Raw genomic sequence first — 24,198 nt, forward strand, 5'->3', positions numbered from 1 at the left:
CAATTCATATACTCGTGTCACGAAACTTTCAAACAAGTTTTATCCTTACGGCCCGCGGCGTTAAATAAGTTTTGAGTTTTGGCCCCTGGTGCGATTGAGTTTGACACCTCTGACCTAACAGAAATGCAGTCAATTGGTAATATTTTCCTAAAGGCATCACAACGATTGTGCCAACTAGGTTTCTAAGCTGATACTATAAAAAAAACTGTGACTTATTTAAGTATATTTAACTCCGATAAAAAGCACTAAAAATACATTTAAACTGATCATCAAACATTAAACCTTGATTTTAACTTTAAACTTAATTTAATTTATTAGAATTGCAGCATGCTTTTCAGTGATTTAACGAAAGTTTCTAATTTGAAATTTAGAAAGTTTCTAAATTGTTTTCAATATTTATTCTAGTGTATTTAGCTTTTTGCATCAGTGTCACAATGCTTACACCCAAAAAAAAAACATCATAAAACTGTAGACCTATTGTTGAAACTTGTGGTTACCGAACACCGAGATTGATATCGAGAAACAGAGCAATAACCTTGCATGCTGTTGAGTGAGTTCTGACATCATAAAAAATTTGGTTAAAAATATGAAATTGCATTAAGCCATTTTACAAACAGAATCTTAATCCATGTTTGTATTTAACTAAATCTCTTATAATGTAAAGAAGGGATGAGTGATCACAATAAATGTACCAAATTTTGATATGATACTATGCGTAGCATCATACTTTCATTCTCACATCCAATTGCGGAAAATGAACAATTCAATGTGGTTTCTTTTTTGTTATCTTCTAGTTGTATATGTTGCTTTAAGAATGTTGCCTTTTTTATTATAGGTACATGGAATTTGAAAAGAATTGGTTATGTGTGTATACTATATAATTTGCTGGTTTTTGCAGATTTGGAGGCCCATGCTCTTATTTCTTTGCAATTCCTTTGCCCTTCAGCATTCGTTCAGTTGCATATCTTGATGGCAATTTTTTTACCATCCGTGATGATGATGGTTTTCATAATTCAACATTGTATTCCATAGCAGATTATGATTTGTTTGGTGGTTATGTATTTTGGTTATCTGAAGTAGAACAGCAATGCCAGTCTTGTAACAATTCACAGCTCATACCTACTGTTGAACTGAACAAGCAGAAAAAAAATTGCACTGCCAGGTTTGTGTGATGAAAGTAATAATTTTATTTCAATTACAAAAATCATAGTTTCTGTTAAAGTTACTGGTATTTGTATATTTTCTGTGTATCCGCGCATGTACTGTAAAGCAGGGCTTCCCAAACTGGGGGTCGCAACCCCTTGCGAGGTCGCAGAGCATATACCAATTTTACATGAAGTACAAAATACAATCAAAACAAAATATCGTTCCAGCCTAATCAACATTGAAACCGCCTTGAGACCAGCATTAACAGATATTGACCCACGGTTGGACTTGCTTTGTAGCAGAAAGCAGTCGCACCAATCACACTGAATAAATTTGTGTGCTTTTTTGTTTCCAGTAGCCTACATATATGTGTAAAGTAGTAAGTAGGCTTTGAGTACTGGTTGCTTGAATTAAGTCTTTGCATCTCAATAAATATCACTAATGACTAATGTATATTTCGCACTGCTAATCAATTTAAACGTGAAGGGTCGCGGAAAACTTCAGAAGTTTGAAAGGGGTCGCGAGCAAAAAAGTTTGGGAAGCCCTGCTGTAAAGTATAGAAATCTACTTTTAAAAACACTTAAGTAGTTCTCAAACTTTCAACCATAGCTTCGAATGCAGTAAACTTACCCAACGTTATACTTCATAATTTAAAAAAATATGTAGGACTGTATGTTAAATTGCATCCAGGCCATTTAGTTGGCAGACAGTTAATTTCTTTTGTAGAATGTATTATTAGATGCAAAACGGCAGATAGACTTTATTGGTGGGTAACGTGTAGTATTTCTGAGTTCTTCGTTATTGTTAGTACTTTTCTTGAATAACCTTCAATTACAGGCTTTATTTGTAAAGTATCATTATTTTAGTTGACAGTGATGTATTAAATTAGCAGCAAATAACCCTGGTTATTCTTGTACGATTTTTTTATCTTGTGAACTTTTCAATAATCCCCCATTTTGGATTTAGTACTGATAAAGTTTGAAAAAACCACTAATTTCATATTTATACTTATATAAGCATAAAGTGACATACTTATTATCATATGTTTTAAGATAAAGAAATATCATTTTCTTTCAGTGTTCATTTGGTAAATCAGAGCATTTGCTCAGCAGATTTGGATACTAATTTTGCACAGGAACGAATCACACTTCCCATTGATCTAGTACTTGCAAACGGTCAAAAATATTTCCAAAAACTTCTTCATAAGTTTTTGTTAGTTCACAGCAAGTTAGATTCTGAAAACCTTCAGAAAAAAGCATGGTACTGGACATTATGGAACCGGGTAAATACATTCTAAAATCTAAAGTGTTAAAATGAAAACGATACACACTTGAACGACTTGATTTCTATCATACTTTTGTTCAATCACTTTGAAGTTTATGTTAATTTGTTTGTGTATTCTTTAATGCAATTTTTTGCAGTAACTTAGGTTTTTGTATCATTTAAGGATTTAGGTTACTGTTTAACTTGCTATAAAATTTATGTTCAGATTTGTTAATGATTGAGTTGTTTTGTTTTTCTGAAGCACAAAGTAAAGGAGTTATAGGGTTATGTATAAATATATATAAATTTATATTTCAGCATGACACTATATCACAACGCTTGACAAGAGTTCATTCAACTCCATACATAAACAGTTTGATTGTAAACCAACCAGATTTTGTTGTCTTACAAATAAAAAATGCCTTAAGCTCACCAGTTGTTGCTGAATTATATTCTGATGGTTTTAAACTTATTACCATAGCTTCATATATGTATGGTGATAGACTGTTTGTGGTTGGGATCGACATCACTGGAATATTGCACCTTGTTGATGTTGAATCTGGGAAGAGAATGAAGGTAGTTTTTCTTTCTGATACAATGAAAGCTTGTTAATTCGTCTCTTAATTTAAATCAAAACTATGAACAGCTAAAGTATATATGGATAACTCAACCCTCTTATAAAAAATAATTTAATTTTGGTTAGTTCAAATGTTTTTTCTGCCTTTAGACTCAAACAACACTTATTGTATTGAAATTTGCCAAAAAATCACTCCTTATTAAAGATGCTATAAATGGAATACAATTTCAATTGTGACACTCAAATATGGATCTTTTTATTATCATGTCGGCATGAATACCAATCTTGCACATAGATTCAAATCAAATTCTTTGTTTAGCAGATAGTAAGAAAACAGTAGAAAAATATTAAATTTTTTGGATGTATGATTGATTGAAAAAACAGCAAATGGTTGTAAGAATTTTCAAAACTTTTGTTTAAGAAAAGCAAATTAATTTTATTTTACAAACAAGGATCCAAGCACGCTTTCATTGCCTCTCAGTTAATTCGATTAAGCATAGTAGGCAAAGTTTATGCAACTTCAGTTTGGATTTGCACAAACAACTTCAATTTAACACTGGTGTTATCATTAATTCTATTCTGTTGGAAGTTGGCACATCTCTTATCATGTTATAGAAGTATCCAGTAAAAAGTGTCCATATAACCATATAATAAGGTTTTGATGTTTAATTTGTGCAATGATACTAACAAAATGCCATTTTGAATATCCGCCTCTAATTTTACTATCTTTTGGATACATCAAACTAAAAGCATGTCTATGTGTCTTTCAGCTTTGAGTTAACAAGATTTTTCAATGGTCAGAATTTGCTGGTTACCTCATTTTGAATTAATAAGCTATTCTCTTTGTAACATTTATACTGGTTAAATTTTAATTAATATAATTCTTAGTTAATGCATGGAATGTTATGACGGTCAATATATATTTATCAATATATATATATTTTTTAAGGTTGGGACATTGCCTTCTTTCTTTCATCAGATATTCATTTTATCTAATTCAATCTTGGTGGGCTTAGACGCTTCAAACACAATGTTTATTTCTCATGATTTTGTTTCAGGTTTTGCACAATAGTTATTCATAAATTACATCCATTTTTAGATTTGGACCTATTATATTTTGTATTTTATGGATATAATAAATTATTGTGAGCAATGTTCCCTCTAAGCTGCGCGCGTGTGCAAATGCGCACTGCTGACACGGTCTCCGCACACAAGAAAAAAATCCAACCTGAATTGAAAATAAAATAAACGCATAATAATGGCCACAGTGCGCACGTCTGATGTTGCTCACAGTGGTCCAAGTGACCGCCCAGGGAGTTAGTGTGTTTGCTCAGACTCGTGAAAAATTAGAGGGAACATTGATTGTGAGGAAGTTTATTTCGAAATATTTGTCACCAATGTGTACTTTAGATATTCTACTTCCAAACATACCATGTGCTCCTAGTGCAATGAAATCGTCTGGTTGTGAGTTTCATATAAACCTTGGATCACCTTTTACGAAGCAAATAGCAAAAAATGCATGTGCATCATTTGAAGGCTCTTACACTAAGTCAGAAGGTAAACTTTATTGTTTTAGGCAATAAAATATTTTTTAGCATTTAGTGCAGTGATTCCCAAACTTTTTCAGCTTGTTACACACTAGGAAAATTTTAAAATGCTCATGGCACACTTACAAGAGACACTTACACGTGTTAATGTGATGGATGTGCTTATTGGATGGACATGTGCTTATTTATGAGCTATTGATGCAGTTAGAGCGCTTTTAAGTTGCATATGCTTGTCTGCATGGCTTATTTTAAATATTTGTACAGTTCTTTTCCAAAATTCCAAAAAGATTCGCGGCACACCTGAGAATCTGTGGCGACACACAGTTTAGGAATCACTGATTTAGTGTATAAATGAGTGTTAGTTTTATAGATATTCTGGCATACAATCTTTTTTGGTCCCTGATCTGATATTTTTCTTCCTGTAGATTGGTTCACATTCAAAAATGGCCATCAATATTTTGTTATGCGTGAATTTGTTACTCATCATGAAGCTCTGGAGAGATGCAGTCAACTTGGAGGCCAGGGTGACGCTGGACGCTTGGCGATGCTTGAAGATAAGGAATTGTTAAAAGAAATGAAGGAATATATTACAAACACTACCCTTTAATTCTGGAGAAATCTGAAACCAGTTTCTGGATTGGTGCTCTTTATAATAAGTTTAATCAGTGGATGTGGTTAAATGGTGAAAGTGTCACATATTTCCAAGAGTCTTCTGATATCACCACAGCTCAGACAACTCTGCAAGCAACCAATCAGTCAACCACTTTGCCATTTGAAGCATCAGCTTACAGTCCATTAACAGAAACATTTACAAATAATCTATCAACATCTAATGTTTCTCAAACCACAGAAACATTTGCATTTGAAACTACAACAATTGGTTTCATAGGAACAAACTCACTTGCGGTATCACTTACTTCACAAGCAATATATGAGAATAAAACAGATTGGTGTCTAGGAATTTTGTCAGGGCTGGAAAGCTCTCTTGATTTTCAACAACTGCATTGTGATACAAGAGCTTTTTATATATGTGAAAAGTGTAAGTAGTTCATATTACAAAACCTCGCATAGCTGTAATCATCTGTTTATTTTTTTATCTGATTCATTTTGATTGGTATAATTTATTAATTTATAGTTACTATAAATTCAATTCAAGTTAACAATAAAATATATTTTTTCTAGTTGAAGTATGCTGGGATACATTTCCTAATGTCGGAACACATTATAGCAAGTTTGTTGGTGTGCCAGGAGAAGATGATGAACCTTTCATTTTCAATTTTGGCCAAATTTCTGTCTCTTTCAGTAATCCAATAGATGAATGTGCTCGCAGATGTCAAGGATTCATTAATAAAGGATGTGTATCTTTCAGTTACTTTGATAAAAATCTGTAAGTTAATTTTTTGTGCATAACTTTTTTATAAAATAGTGTAATATACTTAATATTAATACGCTGGTACTTGACAGGCATATACTGGTATCTGCTAGAATTTGACGAATACATTTTGATGCCACAAAGCAAATTAAACTGATTAATAACACCTTGTTTGTTTGCACACCTACTATTTAATATATGACTGCAATACTAATTCAAATAAAAAAATACATTTTGGTCATTGTAACAGCTAATCCTGTATTTTGTTGTAGTACACGACTACACGTACATATATGTTTGAACTTTTTTATTGGTAGAATGAAGTTTAAGCCTAAAGATTTTTACTGACTCCAGATTAAGACATAGCAAGTTTCTTAACATTAAGTGCTGGAAATATCATTTGTCAAATATATATGTTTATGTAGAAGGTCCACATTACATCCTCCGCATTGAAAAACAGAAAAATACATTTTGTTAAATGTTAAGTATGCTAACACTCCCGTTTCTTAGAATGGTCCTCTTTTCTGTAAGTTTTCCAAAGCTACCTCTTTTACAATTCGTTGGGCCGAAATTCGGTGCTAACTTCCAAAAATATTTTGATTCTGCTAAGTGAGTACCATTATTGCTCATTGTGCCTCCCGTTTTTGTAACGTTCTAACAAGTTTGACATACTTGAGACGCAATATGTATGCAATACTGTTGTCTATGCATTAACATATTCATCTGCCAAATTACAGACCACAAAAATAAAATCTTATCTTTTTATTTTGAAAAATGAGTGTAGCCTGTTTATTGTCAATTCTTATCATTATTGTTGTGCGCAGTGCCAAGCTAGATTATGCTGTCTACTGTGTGTAAATGGTATTATTCTCTACCTTTCCGTGTCCAAAATGGCAAACTGCCAGAATAATTTCAAAAGGCTTTCATGATGTTACTGCAATCATACAACATCAGCCAAGATCACTTGACAATTAACACTACGTTTGCATTATAAGGTTAACGATGTAACGGCCTGTTCGGTATCATGGTGAATGCTTAATGAAAATTGGGTGTGTATAGATTCTGCCGTTAAAAAAAATTTTCCAGTTTGTGACTAACAAACTGACTGAGTTAACCAGTTATATACATATATATACATATGTGTTCATATGTATTACTAGTGATCCAGATTTTACAAGAAGGTGTTATGGGCGAAATGCATACAGTCTATATGGAACTCTTACCACTCCTATTGAAAACCAATACACTGGGATTTTAAAAAATTGTAAGTAACTGTGCATTAGAGTTATTATAGCAAAACTGCATAATTGGTTATATGTATTTAGTTTTGACTTTGTTTATATTTAACTCACATTCTAGGCCCTTTTGTTGAAGCACTCAGCACGGATGTTGAAACAATACGTAGTTCACGTTCAGGTTTGTTAAAGTTTAAAAAAGCGAGCTGTAATGCCAATATATGAAAATGAAAAGTGTTATTCTAATACCAAATTAAATTATAACACTAATAGTTATTTTTGATGTGATTTCTAAGTGAATATGTTTCAAACGTATACCAAAGACATTTATAAAAAGTATCGTAAATATTTATAGGCATGTTTTTAACATTAAAAAATTGTACTTTGTTGCTTTTTAATACTTACTACTTTATCATTTATTGTTTTATAATTAGTAACATGTGAAATGACCGGTAGCTGGCCAGCAGAAGCTAGGAAAGTTATTTGTCCACCAGGTTGTTTGAATACTTCTGCCAAAGTATATGGAAATCAATATTATGCTGCGCATTCTAGTATCTGCAGAGCTGCAATACATTCCGGACAAATCACTGGTATGTTAGTTTTGGTTGGTTTTATTGGTTGTAGTTTTTATGTAGGGAAAGCTGTGATGAATACCACTTTCACTAGTTTTTATTACATTTGTATGTGTAATACAATGTTTCTTGAATGTAAAAGATGTTTATGTGTTAAATCTGTATTTTATGAAAAGATGCTACTGGTGTAAAAATCATTATTTGCAAAATGCTTATTTCATTGAAACAGTTAATAAAGTCCATTGCTTTTAGTTGGAATGAATTTCCACACAATTGTTTGACTTCATTATTTTTTTGTAAAACTTTTGTTAATTTTTAGATAAAAAAATCATCATCAATGAAATTGTAATAGGTTTAATTTGGATGAGAAAATGTTTTGTGTGGATATTATTTCAAAAATAAGGATTGAAATAAAAATGAGATATTCAATTTTTGCTTCAGATAAAGGCGGAGAAGTGACAATATATCAAAGATCAGGAACAATCGATCTCTTTGGAATAGAACAACATGGCATATTAAGTTCGAGCATCACAACAGTTTTATCTTTTGTGTTTGGTAATGCCATTGTTATTGTAAATCAATCTTTAAATGCCTCTTTTATAAATTAAAGAAAAGAGTGTCTAGATTTATGACAAATGACAAAAAACTGTTTCTAAATAAAAAAATTCAGATAGGTTTCAATATTGAATGAACTATCCCCATTGAATAATTAACACCCCAAATGTTTTATATAGGTCAAAGCATTTGATCCAGCATTTCTAAAGTACTGGTTAATGACTTAAGTCATGCGGAATTTCTATGTTTTTATCTCTCTTATGGTTACTTATATGCCTAAAATAAACATAAAAAATTTATTTCTAAAAGAATAATTTTTGATCCGATTTTGCTCCATAGTATCAGCAGCAGAAATAGAAGTACTCCAGTTTTTGTTATTACATTTTGCTCTCTCTCTAGCCCAATGTATTAATATTTGAAAAAACTTCTGTAAAACCGTTACATATTTATTTTGCATAAGCGTTTATAGCAATTGTGGATAAGCACTGTGGAAAGCATGACAAACATCAACCTATTGGGCCCATTTCAAACGAAATTTACTGCTAACCATATGTTTTAATGTTTTTTGTTGAAGAACCGAAGATTATTGCACTTGATTATAGTGAAGCCAAATGACTACACTTTGCTCAAGCAAACAAAATATCAATAAAACGATTTTAACACAACTTTGGTAAATTTCACCAGTTCAGCCTTGTATTTGATATTAATACACCTGGTCACAGCTTATGTTAGCTAAGTCCCTTGTTAGTTGTTAGGTTGCAATTAAAAACGGTAAACTGTTTGTGAGCATTTATGTAATTTCAAAAACACACCAAACAAGCTGAGTTTTATCATAAATTAATAAAATGACAACTTGCTTATTTGCAATTTTGGTCAAGTTTAATGAGCGAAACAGGCGAATTCAGATATGCCTTAACATCAAAGTCTTTTATTTGTATTCCCAAAATTGCAAATCTTTTTCAATTTTCCGTATTTCTAATATATGGTCAGTGCTTAAAACAGTACTACTGAAGATCCCATTTTTTTGAACTTTCTTGGCTTGATTGCATTTACTGTATCTTTTTGTTTCTGGGTATAATAAATTTGCTAATTGCTAACCAATAAGTAATTGGGCTAATAAAAGAAACGACACTAACTAATTTATTTGTCCCAGCCCAGTCAACTTACCTATTAAAACTTAATTCATATATGTCTTTAAAGTTTGATATGGTTTAGTTTACCAGGAAGTACTAATAGATTTATAATTTTTTGGAATTCTGAAATTTCAAGACTTAAACTATTAGAAATGAAGCGATGTTTTCTTTGTAGGATTTCTGCAAAAGACAAAATTTTGTTTTATAGTACCATTTAGTTTAAACAGAAAAAACTTTTAAATTTCTCATGAAATATTGATCTTTTTTCTTACCTTTGTGATTTTGAAAAGTTTTAAATGTAATTGCTAGTAATAAACTTCTTTTATATATTACGTTTCTTGTTTTTTTTACCAACAAATGTTTGCGTAAAGTTGTATACCCAGAAGAATTATCCTTAAGTAATGAAACATTATTCGCCATACAATTTATTGAATTAGAAGCCAATGTAATAATTTTTTGATAATAGTAAGCTTCTCATCTGTGTTTAAGCCTGGAAATAGTTAAATAGGTTTGATAATTATTGAAGACACTTTGTAACCAAATATTTTTGTGTTTCTTTTTTCCTGTTTTTAAAATAATTTCAACTGTGCCAAACACAGTAGTATACAAAAATTTTGGAATATTTTAGAATATTAGAAATGGTAAAGATGTTCTCTCTTTTTTTAAATCTTTCATAGATCCTAATGTAACTATTTCCATTGACAAATGTGCATATCCACCGGATCATTTCATTCGTTTTTGTGCGCCAAATAATACAGCTGAACTTCTCTGCCTAAACGAAGGTTGCTGTTCAAGTGTATTAAATGGGACTAGAATTTGTTTGTATCCTCTCTCAACAGGTTTGTGTCAGTTTATACCATTACTATGTGATAGACATTAATGTATACATGTCCAACCGAAATGCCTTATTGGAAAAATATGTGAATATTGAATGAGAGTCGCACATTAATTAAGTTTAATCAAAAAATTTAAAAAATCCAAACAATGGTTTATACCTTATTTGCACTTTGCAAGTGAGAATAAATATAAATAAAAGATTGTGATGAACATGAATATTCATACACAGATTTAAACGCAACCTTTCTTGTTTAAAATGATTTGAGTAGCATATATATCTTGCTTTTATCACTAGCTTATCTTGACTTGTGTGTTCTCACTCATGTAAAAAGTTAACCTTGAGGATATTTTAAGGTAAGGTTTCATACCAACTTCAACCTGGTACATCTGTCACCATTATAAAAAATAATTGTTTTACTTTTTCATACTTTTGAAATACTTTTTATGATAAAATGTGTTATTTGCCTGCTTGTTTCAAATTTTTTCTTCTGATCTTTAAGTTTATTATGAGAACATTTTTAACTAACTAAGAAGGTAATCCATAACCTTGATATCTTTATTTAGTTCATTGTGAACTAGTGATGTGTCGAGAAGAAAGTTTTTTCATTTACATAAACCTAAATATCAACTATTTTGAAGCAAATATACATTGTATCTGTCTCTGTCAGAACCAAATAAAACTGTATTAACAGGCTGCTCTGACTTGTTTATAACAAAATTTTTTCAATTAACTATACTTCTTTTTAGTGAAAGCTTAAATGATTTTATCTATTGAAACCATAAATTTGTTTGGCGTATAATGCTCAAAATAATTAAACTGAATTAATGCATTGCTGATAAATTTTACAATAGTTTCCTATCCAACATACAGATTTTATGCTTAGTGCCATTTTCAAGTCATTATCTTTTGTTTGCTGAATGTCATAGGTCAATATTAAAATTGACTTTGGGTTCGAATATGTTTGTATTTGTTTGAAACTGACAGCAAATGTAATAAATTTTCCTTTTTTATCCCACAGGAACCAAATTCACTGGTGATAGATGGTTGAAAAGTCCTCACAGCAGTTATGAGTATGCTTTAATGCATAATTTTAGTCCAATGTCAATGAGTGAGGGCCAGAAATTGTGTCAGAGCTTTGGTGGCGATTTGGCATATGTAGGACTTTTGGAAAGATTTTCTTATCAGTATGTGTTTGACGTTTTAAAAGTTCTGTGTTTAAGACCTTTTTTAATTGAAACATCTTTCACATTAATTCTCTTAAAGTCTAAATGCCAATTTTATACTTATATGTTAAACATTTTGATAATTTTTTTCCACATGCGAAAATGTTTAGTATCATTATTGGTAATTTTTAATGCTGTATGCAACAAATCATTTTCATTGTAAACCTGCCAAAGTAACCATTATCTTACTTCAAGTTATCCGAAGTTCAAGGTACTCAAAGTTGGTAAATTCCCACATAGGCTTTTTTCCACTATCATTAAGTCACTTGAGATAGCCAGGAACTTAACTATTAAGAGTTTATATTTTACAGTTTAACCTCCTATACTACTGTTTTCAGGTTTACGTATTTATAGTTACATATAGTTTTGGACTTATCAAATTACAGTTGCTCTGTCATGGGGTATTTTCTGCATTTATTTGCTTGCAAAAACTCAAAATTCCATTTCGGGCTAAATATATATTTTTTGTTAAATAAAAATCAAATGTTGGAATATTATAAATATGTGTTTACGGTTAAGAGTTTAGTTAATCAAGGTTTCCTCAGCTTTTTTTAGCTTTTAATTAGAGCTTGTATGCATTTAAAATGGTTAATTTAGACTTTCAAATGACGCCATAACTACACGAATGAAACATGAGAGCGTACTTGCATACTTTTCGCTTTTCAAAACTCAGCTCTTCCCTCAGGAATGTTGCAAATAAAGCAGTTGTAGAATAGAATTATACATTCTGGATTTGGGTTGAACTATTCTAGACAATTCTGTGTTATTGGCTACATCCGTTTTGAAGGTTATACATGAATTAATACTTATTCCTTTTTTTACAAATGCTTAGACATATTTTCAATAATCTTGTAAATATTGGTTACCAATTTGGATCAATGTGGATTGGAATAGTGAATGAGGATAAAGATAACATATTTCACGGATTAAATGGAGTTGGGGGTAGTTTTAATTGGGCACCTGGTGAACCAAACAATCCAGACGAAGGTTGTGTTATTATCTCCCCTTCTAACAACCCGATGTGGCTAGATGTACCTTGTGAAGGTGTTTATCCTGTTGGTCTTGGAGTATTTGAGGCAAGAGATGCATTATGCCAACGTCTTGCTGGTGAGTATGCTTTGTATAGTTTGTAGATTAGTGTGTTTCATCTGCTTGATGAATGATGGTAAATGTGATATTTTTTATGCAAACACCCCACCCATAAATGTGATTTGTGCACACTGACAGGATTGTTGTGCCTCGTATAAAAGAACCTCAGACACTTAAATATCAGTAATGTGACTAACCTTGGTGTTAGCAAAGTCGATCTGACTGGTGTTATTTTCAATGTTCAATCATAATCAAAGTAAATGCTGGCATCAATTAATCAATGTTTATTCAATGGAGAGTTTCTGAAGAATAGTGTCAGAAAAAGTTTGCCAAGTGTTAAGAGTTCACAGCATAATCTTTCATATGAGTGAGTTGGACAGGGTTTGGTGACACTTAATCACGCAACACTTAATCATGCGACGCTTAATCACCGACACATAATCACTTGGATATTTAACACTAGAACGGCCGGAAATCAAGTTTACCTCCAACAGCCGGTGGTGTCGAAAACGACACCATCCTAAAAAATGTACTTTTTGATTAAATTTACTGAAAAACTCAAAACTATATACTTCCGTTAATGAATTTAGGATAAATTTTACTTGTTCAGTTGAAACAAAAACTAACATAGCTACAGTAAGTCAATCTTTTATGACGTTGCACAGATTTGTAAGGAACAAAATAAAACAACTTTTTTGATTTGAAACAAAAACGAACGCTATTCTGATGGTAGGTATCTTAACAAAACTTTAACTATTGTAGATAAAGGTGATATGATTCCTTCACACAATAAGATAAGTCTTTTGAGTTTACAGCAGGACCCATGTTGATCAATTTACGTCGTGCAGTTTTTGCATTCTGTCAGCTTCCAGTCGTCGTTACCACACACTCCGTAAATTGGCCTGCTGCATTGAGTGCAAACAGTAACTGTATTATTTTTGCAACCTTTTCCTGCACATTTGCTTCGCTTTCCAGATGGCCTTTTCTGTGCTGGGTTCACTTTTCTCTGGACCACATGCTTCCTCTTCACCACGTAAGCATCCCTCAACCCCTCAATAAGCTGGAGTATGAAGCTTCGTCGGTTGATGTTGCTATCGGAACTTTTTCTGTACAGAATCCAGCAATTTAGCGCTGCTATGTCCAGTAGGTTTGTCCAAACAGCCAAAGGCCAACGTCTACTTGCTGCATGGGTTGTGTGTTTCTTGCCATTTGGTCGAAATCGTCCACGCCTACCTTGTTTTGGTTGTAGAATTGAATAACAGTAAATTTCTTTTTTTCTGTTGCATCAGTGCTTGGGCTGTTGTGCATTGTCGATAAAAGGTTAACATTTTTCTTTTGTTTGCACTGGTAATTCACAAGCAAACAGTTTTTCGGTAAATTGTAGAAGAACTTGCTAGAAAACTTTTTTTCTTCTCCTCTGTTTATCTCTTTTGGAAATCCTTTGCTGTTAGGTCGAATCGTTGGTACAATTGTCATATTTCTTTGGCTTAGCAAACCAGCAAGAACTATTTTTTTGCCTGTTGCCTGCTATTTGTTGCCTACTGTACAGTTTGTAACCTAGCTCTGCTAATAGTGTATGAAACAAAAAAAAAACTATTACTGGATGCTTTTATTTTTAATTATTCTTTTTATAATATGGAAAACGTATAAAGCTCTTAGTCTAACTGCTGTAACATACAATCCATGCGTTGCACAAAAACTGCCGTGTGCATTTCACAGTTAGTCTTCACTGCAATACAAAGCAATTTTGAATTATGCAAACGTACACGGACAAAGTAGGCTACGTGTATCACCTCATAAACTCAACATAAAACTTGTATCTAACAGAGACAAACAATCCAGTGAAAAGATAAAAACCAGGGTAATCTCAGGTATATGATAGTTGGAAGTGTAATCGTGCGATGTAATAAGATGTTGGAGTCTATTGTACCTCTAAAATCATCTTGGTGTCGATTTCGACACCTCGGCCGTTGAAGGTATAACAGGTATAAAAAATCAATCGAAAATCAAATTTCAGTAAATATTACATATCCGTACTCTTTGAAGAAAGTTAGGAAGCTACTGAAAATTTTATCACGCTGCAACTGCATTTGCTAAAAAATAAAACACACCAAAATTCAAAAAGTGTCGATTTCGACACCTCGGCCGTTCTAGTGTTAATCAGTGTTAATCACACATAATCACTTAGACATTTAATCACGCTACATTTAATCACAAATTTACAATATCAAAAATTGCATGTCTACACACAAAAAACAAATATAAACCTGAAAAGAAATTGTTAAAATGATTAAACATTGTTTGCGCAGAGAAGGCTACCGTAAACACTAGGTAACAATGTCAAACATGGGAAATGTGAGCAACTGCACGAATATAAACTAAAATCTCGCTTGACAGATAACGGTCAACTGTGTTTTGAACGCACAGTTTCAGTGCCTTGTACTACATTGGAATAGAAGGTTGAGTACCAGCAATTCCTTGCAGAAACGTTGCACGTTGCATTTGAATGTCTTTTTCAATTCCCTGTATGAAAGTCCACAATGTCGGGTGGTGGCATTGAAAAAGCGCTTGGTGACCAAAATGCCAACCTTCGTCAGACAGCGGCAGGCTATATACAAAGGCGCTGTCCAAGTGCTGTCGCGTCCAAGTGATTATGTGTCGCGTGATTAAATGTTGCGTGTCGGCAGAGAGATCAATATTTTCGGAATTTTAATGGAACTAGCAAAACACTTGTGGATATGTTCTGAAGACCTGATATAGCTGCTCTTTCCTTGTATAATCTGTCAGCTGTATCTGATCCAGGTTGACCATTTTATGAACCAAGGTATTTAAAATGAGTCGACTTTTTAACCTCTTGACTCAATCCTGGCATGAATGACATTTGGAAAACAAAAAGCATTTGTTGTATGGAAACAGAGGTAGTTATGCTATCTTGGTGTTTTTGACCACTGTATATGCAGACATTCATTTTTTGTTTAGGTTCTAATGAAGAATGGTTTGCCTATCCGTTAAATATTTTCTTAAAATATAAAACCAAATTCGTACGATTGATATTGCTATATAGCAGTTGTACCTACAGGTCATGCAAACAGAAGTTTCTGTTATTTTAGCAGCTATGGTGCTTCGAACTGTTTTTCCAAGCTTTGGAGCAGGCATAAGTGTTAAATTGCTCCGGAGCCCTCTTTTATCGTAAATTAGCTCCAGCTCCGGAGCTCATTGATACCACTGCTCCGGCTCCATTACGTCAAAAAACTGAGGTTTAAGGTTGAACGCTCAATTTGGAATATTTAGCGTTTCAAAATAATCACAAACAAAACAAAACAATTAATGAACACTAAACATTTATTTCTGCACAAAGAAGTGTTCAAAAACCATTTGTACGAAGGAATAATATTGCCTATATCAAGTCTTTTTTCATCAAGCATCATATATGTTATGAAATTAATCGAAGCCGGACCTATATTTCAAACAACTGGCTCCAGCTCCATTTGAATTTCATGTAGAGCTCCGGATCCAGCTCCAGCTCTGTTGAAAATGCACGGCTCCGGCTCCAAAGCCCTGATTATTTCCAACTCCATAAATTTGTATTTTGTTTGCGAGAGTGGGAAGTAATTTTTGCCTGCTTTTGTGAGAGACCCATCTTCCTCGAGTTTTGCTTCACCAAAATTTGTATTATCTATACTGGATTGATACAGCTCGGCAGCTATGAAAGCAGTATGTCTAGCAGAGTGGTTATCGTGTCTGGCAGAATAGTAAGCAGTCGGTCTGCATAGGGAGATTCTCTTGGTCTGTATTGTGATCCAATTTGGTGAGATAAGATATGGAGTTTTTATACCACATATTTAACTTTCCCCATATTTAGAATTTCTCCCAAAAAGATTGGAAAAAGCATTTCAGGATTGGGAATTCCTGAGGCCTTACCTTTATCTCCCAGTGATGTAAAAGTGTTCAAGATAGTCACACAAACAAAAAAGCTTGATTTTTTTATTTAAAACAGTTGGACGTAACTGAACAACTGTTTGCTTCCTTTAAAAAATTAAAAAATCGTTTTCTGATAATGGTAAAACAGATTTTTTTCCACCACCAGGCATCATGAGCGCTCATTGTGCAGTGTCAGTTACATCACAGTAGTACATTTTTATCTAATGTCTTCAAAACGTGCTAGCCATGTTTTCTTTGTGAAGTTATACTGAATTTAATCTGATGTGTGGTTTATTGTCTGTTCTTTATGTGCAAAATGTTTTGTGGCATTATAGCATTTATTGTAAATAATATCTAGTCAGACAACTTTTTCACATGAATTTTGCTGATTGGTGTGCTTTGCAAAATTTTTGTGTATACAAAACAAATGTCAATCGAATTGCCTTTTGGCCTTAACTTTATACTGTACATACTTTGTATACAACTATATGCTACATAAGTACATATATTCTGAATACAACTGCATACAACAAAAGTACCAATTTTTTAAAAGTTTTATACAACAGGGCGGCTGTTCTTTTGAAAGGTTTGGATGCCTTTTGCAGCATGGATATGGCACCACTGCTGTCCTGCAATTACACTTTTTTATGGCTATTACCAACAAAATATAACTCTGTTTTAGGAGCTTTTTAATAGAGTTATCCACTACAAAAACTTTTGCTCAGAAAATGCAATGAGCAGCATGGTTTGTTGTTCTGCTAAAGCTAATAAGACAAAATTTGTGGCTACCTTCCTTTATGTCTACAATTAAAAGGCAATGCAAATATATTACCTGTCTACTTCGCAGAATTTAGTATTTGGGTAGCAGTTCCAAAAACTACTGTGATCCAAATAGAATTACAATTCTTATTATAAAAAATCAGTTTGTTTGTTTTTTAGCTAATACATCTCAGTACTACTATTAAACTTTCATGACTAAAATTTATGGGTATAACTGCAAAAAAAAACGCTTTCTTGTAGCTGACCTAGTAAACAAGGCATTGCTGTATTTTTTTTCTTGAAGTACTTTTTGTAACAGGTCGATGTGATATTAATACTCAGTCAAGAGTCCCTTGTGTGTCAAGTTCCTTAGGCAAGTTGACAAAATCTGCATGTATTGCAAAAAGTTGTTGCTATTTGGAAGGATGGAAAGGAGATAATCAGTGCTATCACAGTGCACCTGTGTTTAAACAGGGTTAGTACTGTGGTTGTTGGCTTGTTTTCATGAGTAATTTTTTTGGTATTATTAATTGTAATGATTTGTTTTATAGAAATAAACCTAACAGACGGCTGGTGGTCATCACCATTTAACGAATACCAATATTTTGTAATTGCAACTCCAAGCCACAACTATGATGAGGCTCGCATTGCTTGCCAAGAAAAGGGAGGAGAATTAGCTTATTCTGGAATGTTTAATTATTCAAATCACATTTCGATTTTTGATAATGTTATTGAACCCGCTTCTGACGTTTATTCCTTTTTATGGATTGGCATAACTGATGCCATGCAAGAAGGGGTGTTTATGGGCTTGGATAACAACACTGAAAGCAACTTTGGGTTTCAGTTTGCTATTGGTCAACCTGATGGTAATGATCTTGAGAATTGCCTAGCAGTTGAATGTATAACTGGAGGGTGGTATGATTTTCCATGCACCGATACATATATTGATGCCAGTTTATGTCAACGTTTACCAGGTATGGATTTGGTCTTGTACAATTCACTTAGTTTTGCTTAAATTTTTATTGATATGAAACCTATGACAAGGTGATAAATTAATGTATCCTCTATGTTTTCAAACACTTACCTGGGGTAAATTTTGTTGTTAACAGAAACATTTCAATCGCATGCTTGGTTGAATGTACACTCTGATGATGTTGAATATGCGATTGTGGAAGCAGTATCTGATGATTGGTATGGTGCTAGAAATGCTTGCTTAGCTCTTGGTGGAGACCTTGCTTTTAGTGACCTCATGGAAGAAAACAAGTTTTGGCAAATTTATGACAATGTGATTTCTTTGTATCCTGAATATACTGCTTTGTGGTTGGGCATCACAAATTTATCAAATGATGGGTTTTTTGTTGGTTTAAATGGTGAAAGTGGCTCCTGGTTCAATTTTTATCAACCTCCGGCATCAGATGAGAAATGTGTATATGTCGATTCTGTTGTTGGTAATTGGTATGGTCAAGCCTGTAATGACAGTGTTGCAGGTGTTGCAAGTCTTTGCGAAAGAAAAAAAGGTCAGAGCTTTAAAAGAAATAAAAAGTAACAAAATTATTAGCTTCTGATAACCAATCGACTGTTTTTGCAATATTGTACTTTTAAATCACTGTTTTAAATTCTAAACGTATCGGTTATGTTTTTCACTCTTGGTCAGGCTGAAAGTTGTGTTCACATCTGTGTAAAATAGGAGACAGAAGCTTATTTTAATAACTGTGTGAAATAACCTGAAGTACAACATGTAATGACTTTAAGCGCCACAACCATTGTAAAAAGGCTCATAGTATGTTCATTTGCAATAAAAACATTCACTATTATTGAACTGCCATTGTTTTGAAGCAGTTTAGTTTATAACGTTTTAGTGTTTTCTTGCAAATAAAATTATTATAAGCCTTTTTGTGTTGTATATAGAATTAGCATTTCTCTGGTATCTTTGAAATTACAATTTAGCCATATTGCTTCTTTGGGTAATCTTTTTGGCATGGTTGTACATGTTATATTTCATTTCAAGCTATTGAAAAAGTTACTTGTATGAGGTACGAATTGAGAATGTGTGAGACACAAAAGTATAAATGTCATCCAAGTGCAACCTGCATTGATCATGAGACATGGTTTGAATGCATCTGCCATGAAGGGTTTACTGGAAATGGAGAGGTATGTTGAAGCCATAGGTCCTCATGTAGACAAATACTCTCTAAAATTTGCCTGTTGTTATTCATATAATAACTAATGGTGTTATCTTAGGTCTGCGTATCTTTGTATTCCTGTCCAGATGGTTGGGCTGAAGAATCCACTGGGTGTTATTCACTTAAGGTTGACAATTTTTATTAGAATAGTATGTGAAACGACCCTTATTTTATTGCAAAAATGTTGGCATTTATTTTTTTTGTGCTTTATTGATTCCAGATCTATTGAATATTGCATAACACAGTTGCTTTCAGATACCTTTCATTTCTGTACAGATTTGTGTAATTCATGACATCAATATTGAAGAGTCGTTGCATATGAACAAACTTGTAACTTTTATTACTAAATGTTATACTGACTTGCACAACGGGAGTGATAAAATTGCACTGTTCTATTTTTGCGTTTTTTTTCTTTTTCTTTTAATAATTACACACTTTATGCGGAATGACTATTTTTTAAATTATTTTGATACTTTTTTATTAAAGACAGCTGCTGCAACCTTCTATGAAGCTGAACTAGATTGCCAGGGCATGGGAGCTCATTTAATAAGCATACATTCTGAAAAAGAATACCTCATTTTCAAACGTAAGCATTTTCAAAGGCATCTTATTATCGTTGTAAACTGTTGTAAACAGTCTTTGGTTAAAAAATTTTAGTTGCTTGTTACAATTTTTCTTTTCTTTTTGTTGCTAGCAGATATTATGCTAAACTTATACTGTGAAAATGCAAAAGAAAGTCATTTAAACAATCTTTTCGTTTTTTTTATATATACCATAAGTTGTGATCTTCAATTTTTTACAGAATTGTTATCACCGCTGGGCAGTGATGTAAGTATATGGATTGGTTTGAAGAGGATGAACGTTTGGACAAATAGAGACGGAGAAGAATTAAACAGTAGCTGTGGATTGTGGACTGATGGAACCAAATGTGTAATTAATGTTTTTTATGATATTGGAACATTCTCTCCTTAATTTTGGGCTTGTTCTGTTTTCTAAACACAAAAAATACTTGTGTAAGCTACAAGCTACTTGGTTTTGTTTTTGATGTAGCTTGCTTGAAACTGCAAATTAATCATTTTTAGTCACCAGCCAGCAAAGTAATAATCATTGTTAAACAGTCCGTGACATTTTTAATATGTGTTTGTTTGTCATTTTATGCTTTACGACGAACTCCAGGAAACATTGAGCATCTTCTTGAAGAATGGTGCATTAAAAAATGTTTTGCTTTAGCAAAAAATATGTCATTATTACGTATTAGCTTTTGATGTTTGATTTGCAACGTATTATGGTGTATTATGATTTTGCATGATTTAGTGCTGAGGACTAATTTACATTTCCTGAGTATTTGAGGAATCATAGTTAGTTACAGTCGATTAATTTGTGATATGGTTTGGCAAAAGGTGGGGTCCACAAGCAACTGAAGCGAAAAAAGCTGGGTTGTGTTAAAAAAGGTTGAGAATCCCTGGGTTAACACATACAGTGAAGCAGCTATTGGGGTGGAGTTTCTTAAACAATGTCAGTTATAAAAGGTCACCGTTTAATAGCTTTAACTTTATCCGAAAACCTTCTAACAATCTTATCTGAATGATCTGATGAAATGTTACAATGCAAGAATGAATCATTAATAACAACATTAAATATTTAATAGTCAAGTTTATTATTTAAATAAATGTTTGTTTTAAAAGGATTTTGATGACATAACATCAGAAAATAACAGCAGTCAATTGTGTTTTTCTTACAACAATGGTGCTTGGAATCCATCGTATTGCTTTCTGAGTCAAACTTTATTTACACCAACAACCAAATATGGATATGTTTGTAAAATGGACTTAAGTGGTAGATATCAAACTCGCAATTCATTAATTGTATCTTTGTCCGAAAGTTTTATGTATTTATGCATTACCATTTTCTTCAGGACCAACAAAATTGGAAATAAGTTTGGTTTCAGTGCCATGGAGTGTGTATCCAGGTGGAGTTGAAATGAAAATCAATGGTGCATTGGTGCCGGTAAGACTTCATAGGTTTCAAATACACAAAGAAACAAAAATTGAACACTCGTTTCATTTTTTAGTGGAATCAAGTCAGTAAGTTGGAAAAAGGGTGCATTCATGTGGTTTCGCTTGCCGAGAAAGGGACAGTTGTGGCAACAAGTAGTATTTGCGATAATGATGTTACTTCAGCACATGATTATCTTGCAAAAGTTTCTTCCTCTTTTATGGAAGAGGTGTTGTGTTCATTCTTACTTTTGTATGCCATTTTACCTTAATGTATTTAGTAAATTTGTACAGTAGATTTAATTACTAATTAAGTAAGCTAGTAATTAGTTTTATTTAATTCTTATTTAGTGATCTGATGCTAACAGCATTCGTAAAAAATGTTATATTACATTTCATAAACATTATCTGAATTAGTGCTCATCTCAAGTTTCTTAATTTGCCTGCTAGTTTTTGTTATTTTAAATGCGATGCCTTTAAATCTTTTAATTTCTATTTAGGTTTTAATTGTTTTGTCATACCATTTAGATTGTAAGTTATTTAAAACATCTTTAGAATTCAACAACATTTCTGCTCCTTTTTTACTTTAGCAATTATAAAATGTATCATATTGTATTGCTTATATTGCAGCACAATGAAACTTATGCAGTTATAGTAACAAGTGGAAATGTTGATAATGATGTGTGGAATAGTTTTTCAACACTCTTGGAAAATAAATTAGTCTATTTGGATTTCAAAGTTGCTGATCATCAAGGTTGGTGACACCAGGATTTTTTTTGACTAAATGGGTAACATTTTTAACTCGTGGGCAAGTAAAATGTTACGATTATTGTTTTTCAAAACTTTCTACTTTTTTGATGCTTTTAGTTATCATAGCTCATGGATTACAAACAACTCTGCTCTAAAGTATATTAAAAACTCTTATTTTGTAGTTAATTATTTTAACTGGAACAGAAGTAATTTATTTTATGAATTTTAAATTGAAAATATAACATGATATAAGTTAGTGTAAGTAGCAAAAGTTTGAGATTCGAAAGCACATTTATAATGCTCTGTTGCAATTCACTAAAACCAATACATTTTATTCAGTGCATACATATAATATCAATGGCAGAGATTTAGCAGAGGGTGAACTCAGTTCCAGTGCTGCTCTTTTTGCTTGTTTTGATTGCAAAAATAATTGCGATGGTGCTGCAGTGTTCAGGAACAATAATGGTCAAGCCACATGTTCAGGTTATAATCTTCAGTTACCTAAATGGACGAATTTTAATGTAAGTACCATTGTAGTCTAAGTTCTAGAATCTAGATAGTATATAGTGTGAAATGACTTGTCATACCATCAGAGAATTTTGTTTTTCTTGCGTGATTTGTGGTAACTCTAACGGAAAATAACACCAAAGGTTTCACAATTTCATACTCCTTCAGCTCCTTATAAAAAGCTTCACTATACCCTGGATCCTTAAAAATTCATTTCTTGCTTCTACATCTAGTGATATTTATCAAACTTGGACAACTTAATAATATTTTTTAGAATCCTTTTGTCATTTATAACTACTAATTAATTATCATTCCGAAAATTGTTTTACATGTATTTATTTTTTTGTTTATATTCAAACATTGGTAAAGACAAAGTTAAACTTAATCTTCTCACAAACTTCAGGGGTTTCTTCGCTTTTGTCACTTTTGCCCCACAAAAATGGCGGATGTTGTATTTTTTACCATTTGGCAAATTTAATTTAGTGGCAACGTGATGTACATTAGAAAAATAATACTGTAGCACCTGACTGTCAGCGACTTGCATTTTCAAAATTCCTGGTTTTCTACATTTCCAAAATTTTATAGAATAAAGTGTGAATGTAGCTGACACCTAACAATATTGTAGGTCGTTAAAATATTAAAACAATGCATTTTATACATAATAGTTTAGGTATTGTTATGATTTCCATAGTGAAGTTTATTCTTACGATTGTTTGTTTTCAGTATGCAGTAGAAGTTCTTGAAAATTCAGGTAGTAATTTGAGGAAAGAAATAAGTTTTCGATCTAAAACGGTTAAAACTGTAACACAGAATGTTGGTTTATCTTGCCCTTGGGATACAGCAAAAGCCAAACAGTTTGGAATAAACTTGTGAGTAGAACAATAATAAACAACAGAAGCTCATATGTCCAGATAAATCAGTATTTTATTAAAGCCTACTTACACTATTTCTTAAATTTCTTTAGAGGTAATACCGTATATGATCCTATTTCAAAGAGTAGCTCATCGAACTGCCTTACACCTCCATGTGTTCTACAACTGGGTTGCCTCAGACCAAATAGTGATATTGTAAGCACACCATTTATTTGCATTATTTTGCAATTATTCAATATACCTTTAAAATATTTAGTCTATTCATTGCTTGTGATTGTTTCCTCACCCTACATATAGATAACATTAAAGATCAGGCTCTGGACTGTTGCTAATACACATATCATTGAAATTCTAGTTGAGTGGAAACGAATGTCAAGTGTCATCCAAATTAATTATCATTCCATTCATAGAGTAAATTTTGCACTAATGTTTGCAGAACGTTGATACTGGTTCTTCAAAAGACACAAAAACTTCATTTTATTTTTGTTACAAAGTTCGAGCAAAAGAAAGAATTTTTTGTGAACTTTATGAAGATTCAGTCACACTAGCCATAACTCGAAGTAAGTTGCATCTTAGAGTATTATTTGTTTTGGTTTATTTGGTTTCTTAGTTTCAGATATTATCAATATATTTTATCTGCAATCATTCAAATGAATTGTCAT

The 24,198-nt window shown here is 32.5% G+C and overlaps 2 protein-coding genes across 3 annotated transcripts in view; both read left to right on the plus strand.

Moving 5' to 3' along the window:
• Positions 1–5,140, plus strand: part of LOC143464504 (uncharacterized) — a 10,511-nt gene extending 5,371 nt beyond the window's left edge. Inside the window, exons 2-7 of the mRNA XM_076962296.1 lie at positions 899–1,162; positions 2,224–2,428; positions 2,728–2,985; positions 3,936–4,044; positions 4,397–4,543; positions 4,959–5,140. Of these exons, the coding sequence (XP_076818411.1) occupies positions 899–1,162; positions 2,224–2,428; positions 2,728–2,985; positions 3,936–4,044; positions 4,397–4,543; positions 4,959–5,140 (1,165 nt within the window). The remainder of the gene's footprint in view (positions 1–898; positions 1,163–2,223; positions 2,429–2,727; positions 2,986–3,935; positions 4,045–4,396; positions 4,544–4,958) is intronic.
• Positions 5,141–5,202: 62 nt separating this feature from the next.
• Positions 5,203–24,198, plus strand: part of LOC143464499 (uncharacterized) — a 54,587-nt gene continuing 35,591 nt past the window's right edge. For both annotated transcript variants that reach the window (XM_076962284.1, XM_076962285.1), the window contains exons 1-24: positions 5,203–5,572; positions 5,716–5,920; positions 7,066–7,169; positions 7,265–7,321; positions 7,575–7,730; positions 8,154–8,267; positions 10,078–10,239; positions 11,257–11,422; positions 12,294–12,568; positions 17,550–17,705; positions 17,782–18,204; positions 18,340–18,747; positions 19,239–19,381; positions 19,472–19,540; positions 19,900–19,999; positions 20,216–20,343; positions 21,099–21,249; positions 21,329–21,420; positions 21,485–21,637; positions 22,038–22,161; positions 22,497–22,678; positions 23,388–23,533; positions 23,629–23,731; positions 23,973–24,096. In XM_076962284.1, coding sequence (XP_076818399.1) covers positions 5,203–5,572; positions 5,716–5,920; positions 7,066–7,169; positions 7,265–7,321; positions 7,575–7,730; positions 8,154–8,267; positions 10,078–10,239; positions 11,257–11,422; positions 12,294–12,568; positions 17,550–17,705; positions 17,782–18,204; positions 18,340–18,747; positions 19,239–19,381; positions 19,472–19,540; positions 19,900–19,999; positions 20,216–20,343; positions 21,099–21,249; positions 21,329–21,420; positions 21,485–21,637; positions 22,038–22,161; positions 22,497–22,678; positions 23,388–23,533; positions 23,629–23,731; positions 23,973–24,096 — 4,111 coding nt within the window. The remainder of the gene's footprint in view (positions 5,573–5,715; positions 5,921–7,065; positions 7,170–7,264; positions 7,322–7,574; positions 7,731–8,153; positions 8,268–10,077; positions 10,240–11,256; positions 11,423–12,293; positions 12,569–17,549; positions 17,706–17,781; positions 18,205–18,339; positions 18,748–19,238; positions 19,382–19,471; positions 19,541–19,899; positions 20,000–20,215; positions 20,344–21,098; positions 21,250–21,328; positions 21,421–21,484; positions 21,638–22,037; positions 22,162–22,496; positions 22,679–23,387; positions 23,534–23,628; positions 23,732–23,972; positions 24,097–24,198) is intronic.

The sequence above is a fragment of the Clavelina lepadiformis genome, chromosome 7 (genome assembly GCF_947623445.1).
Source record: "Clavelina lepadiformis chromosome 7, kaClaLepa1.1, whole genome shotgun sequence".
NCBI lineage: Eukaryota > Metazoa > Chordata > Ascidiacea > Aplousobranchia > Clavelinidae > Clavelina > Clavelina lepadiformis.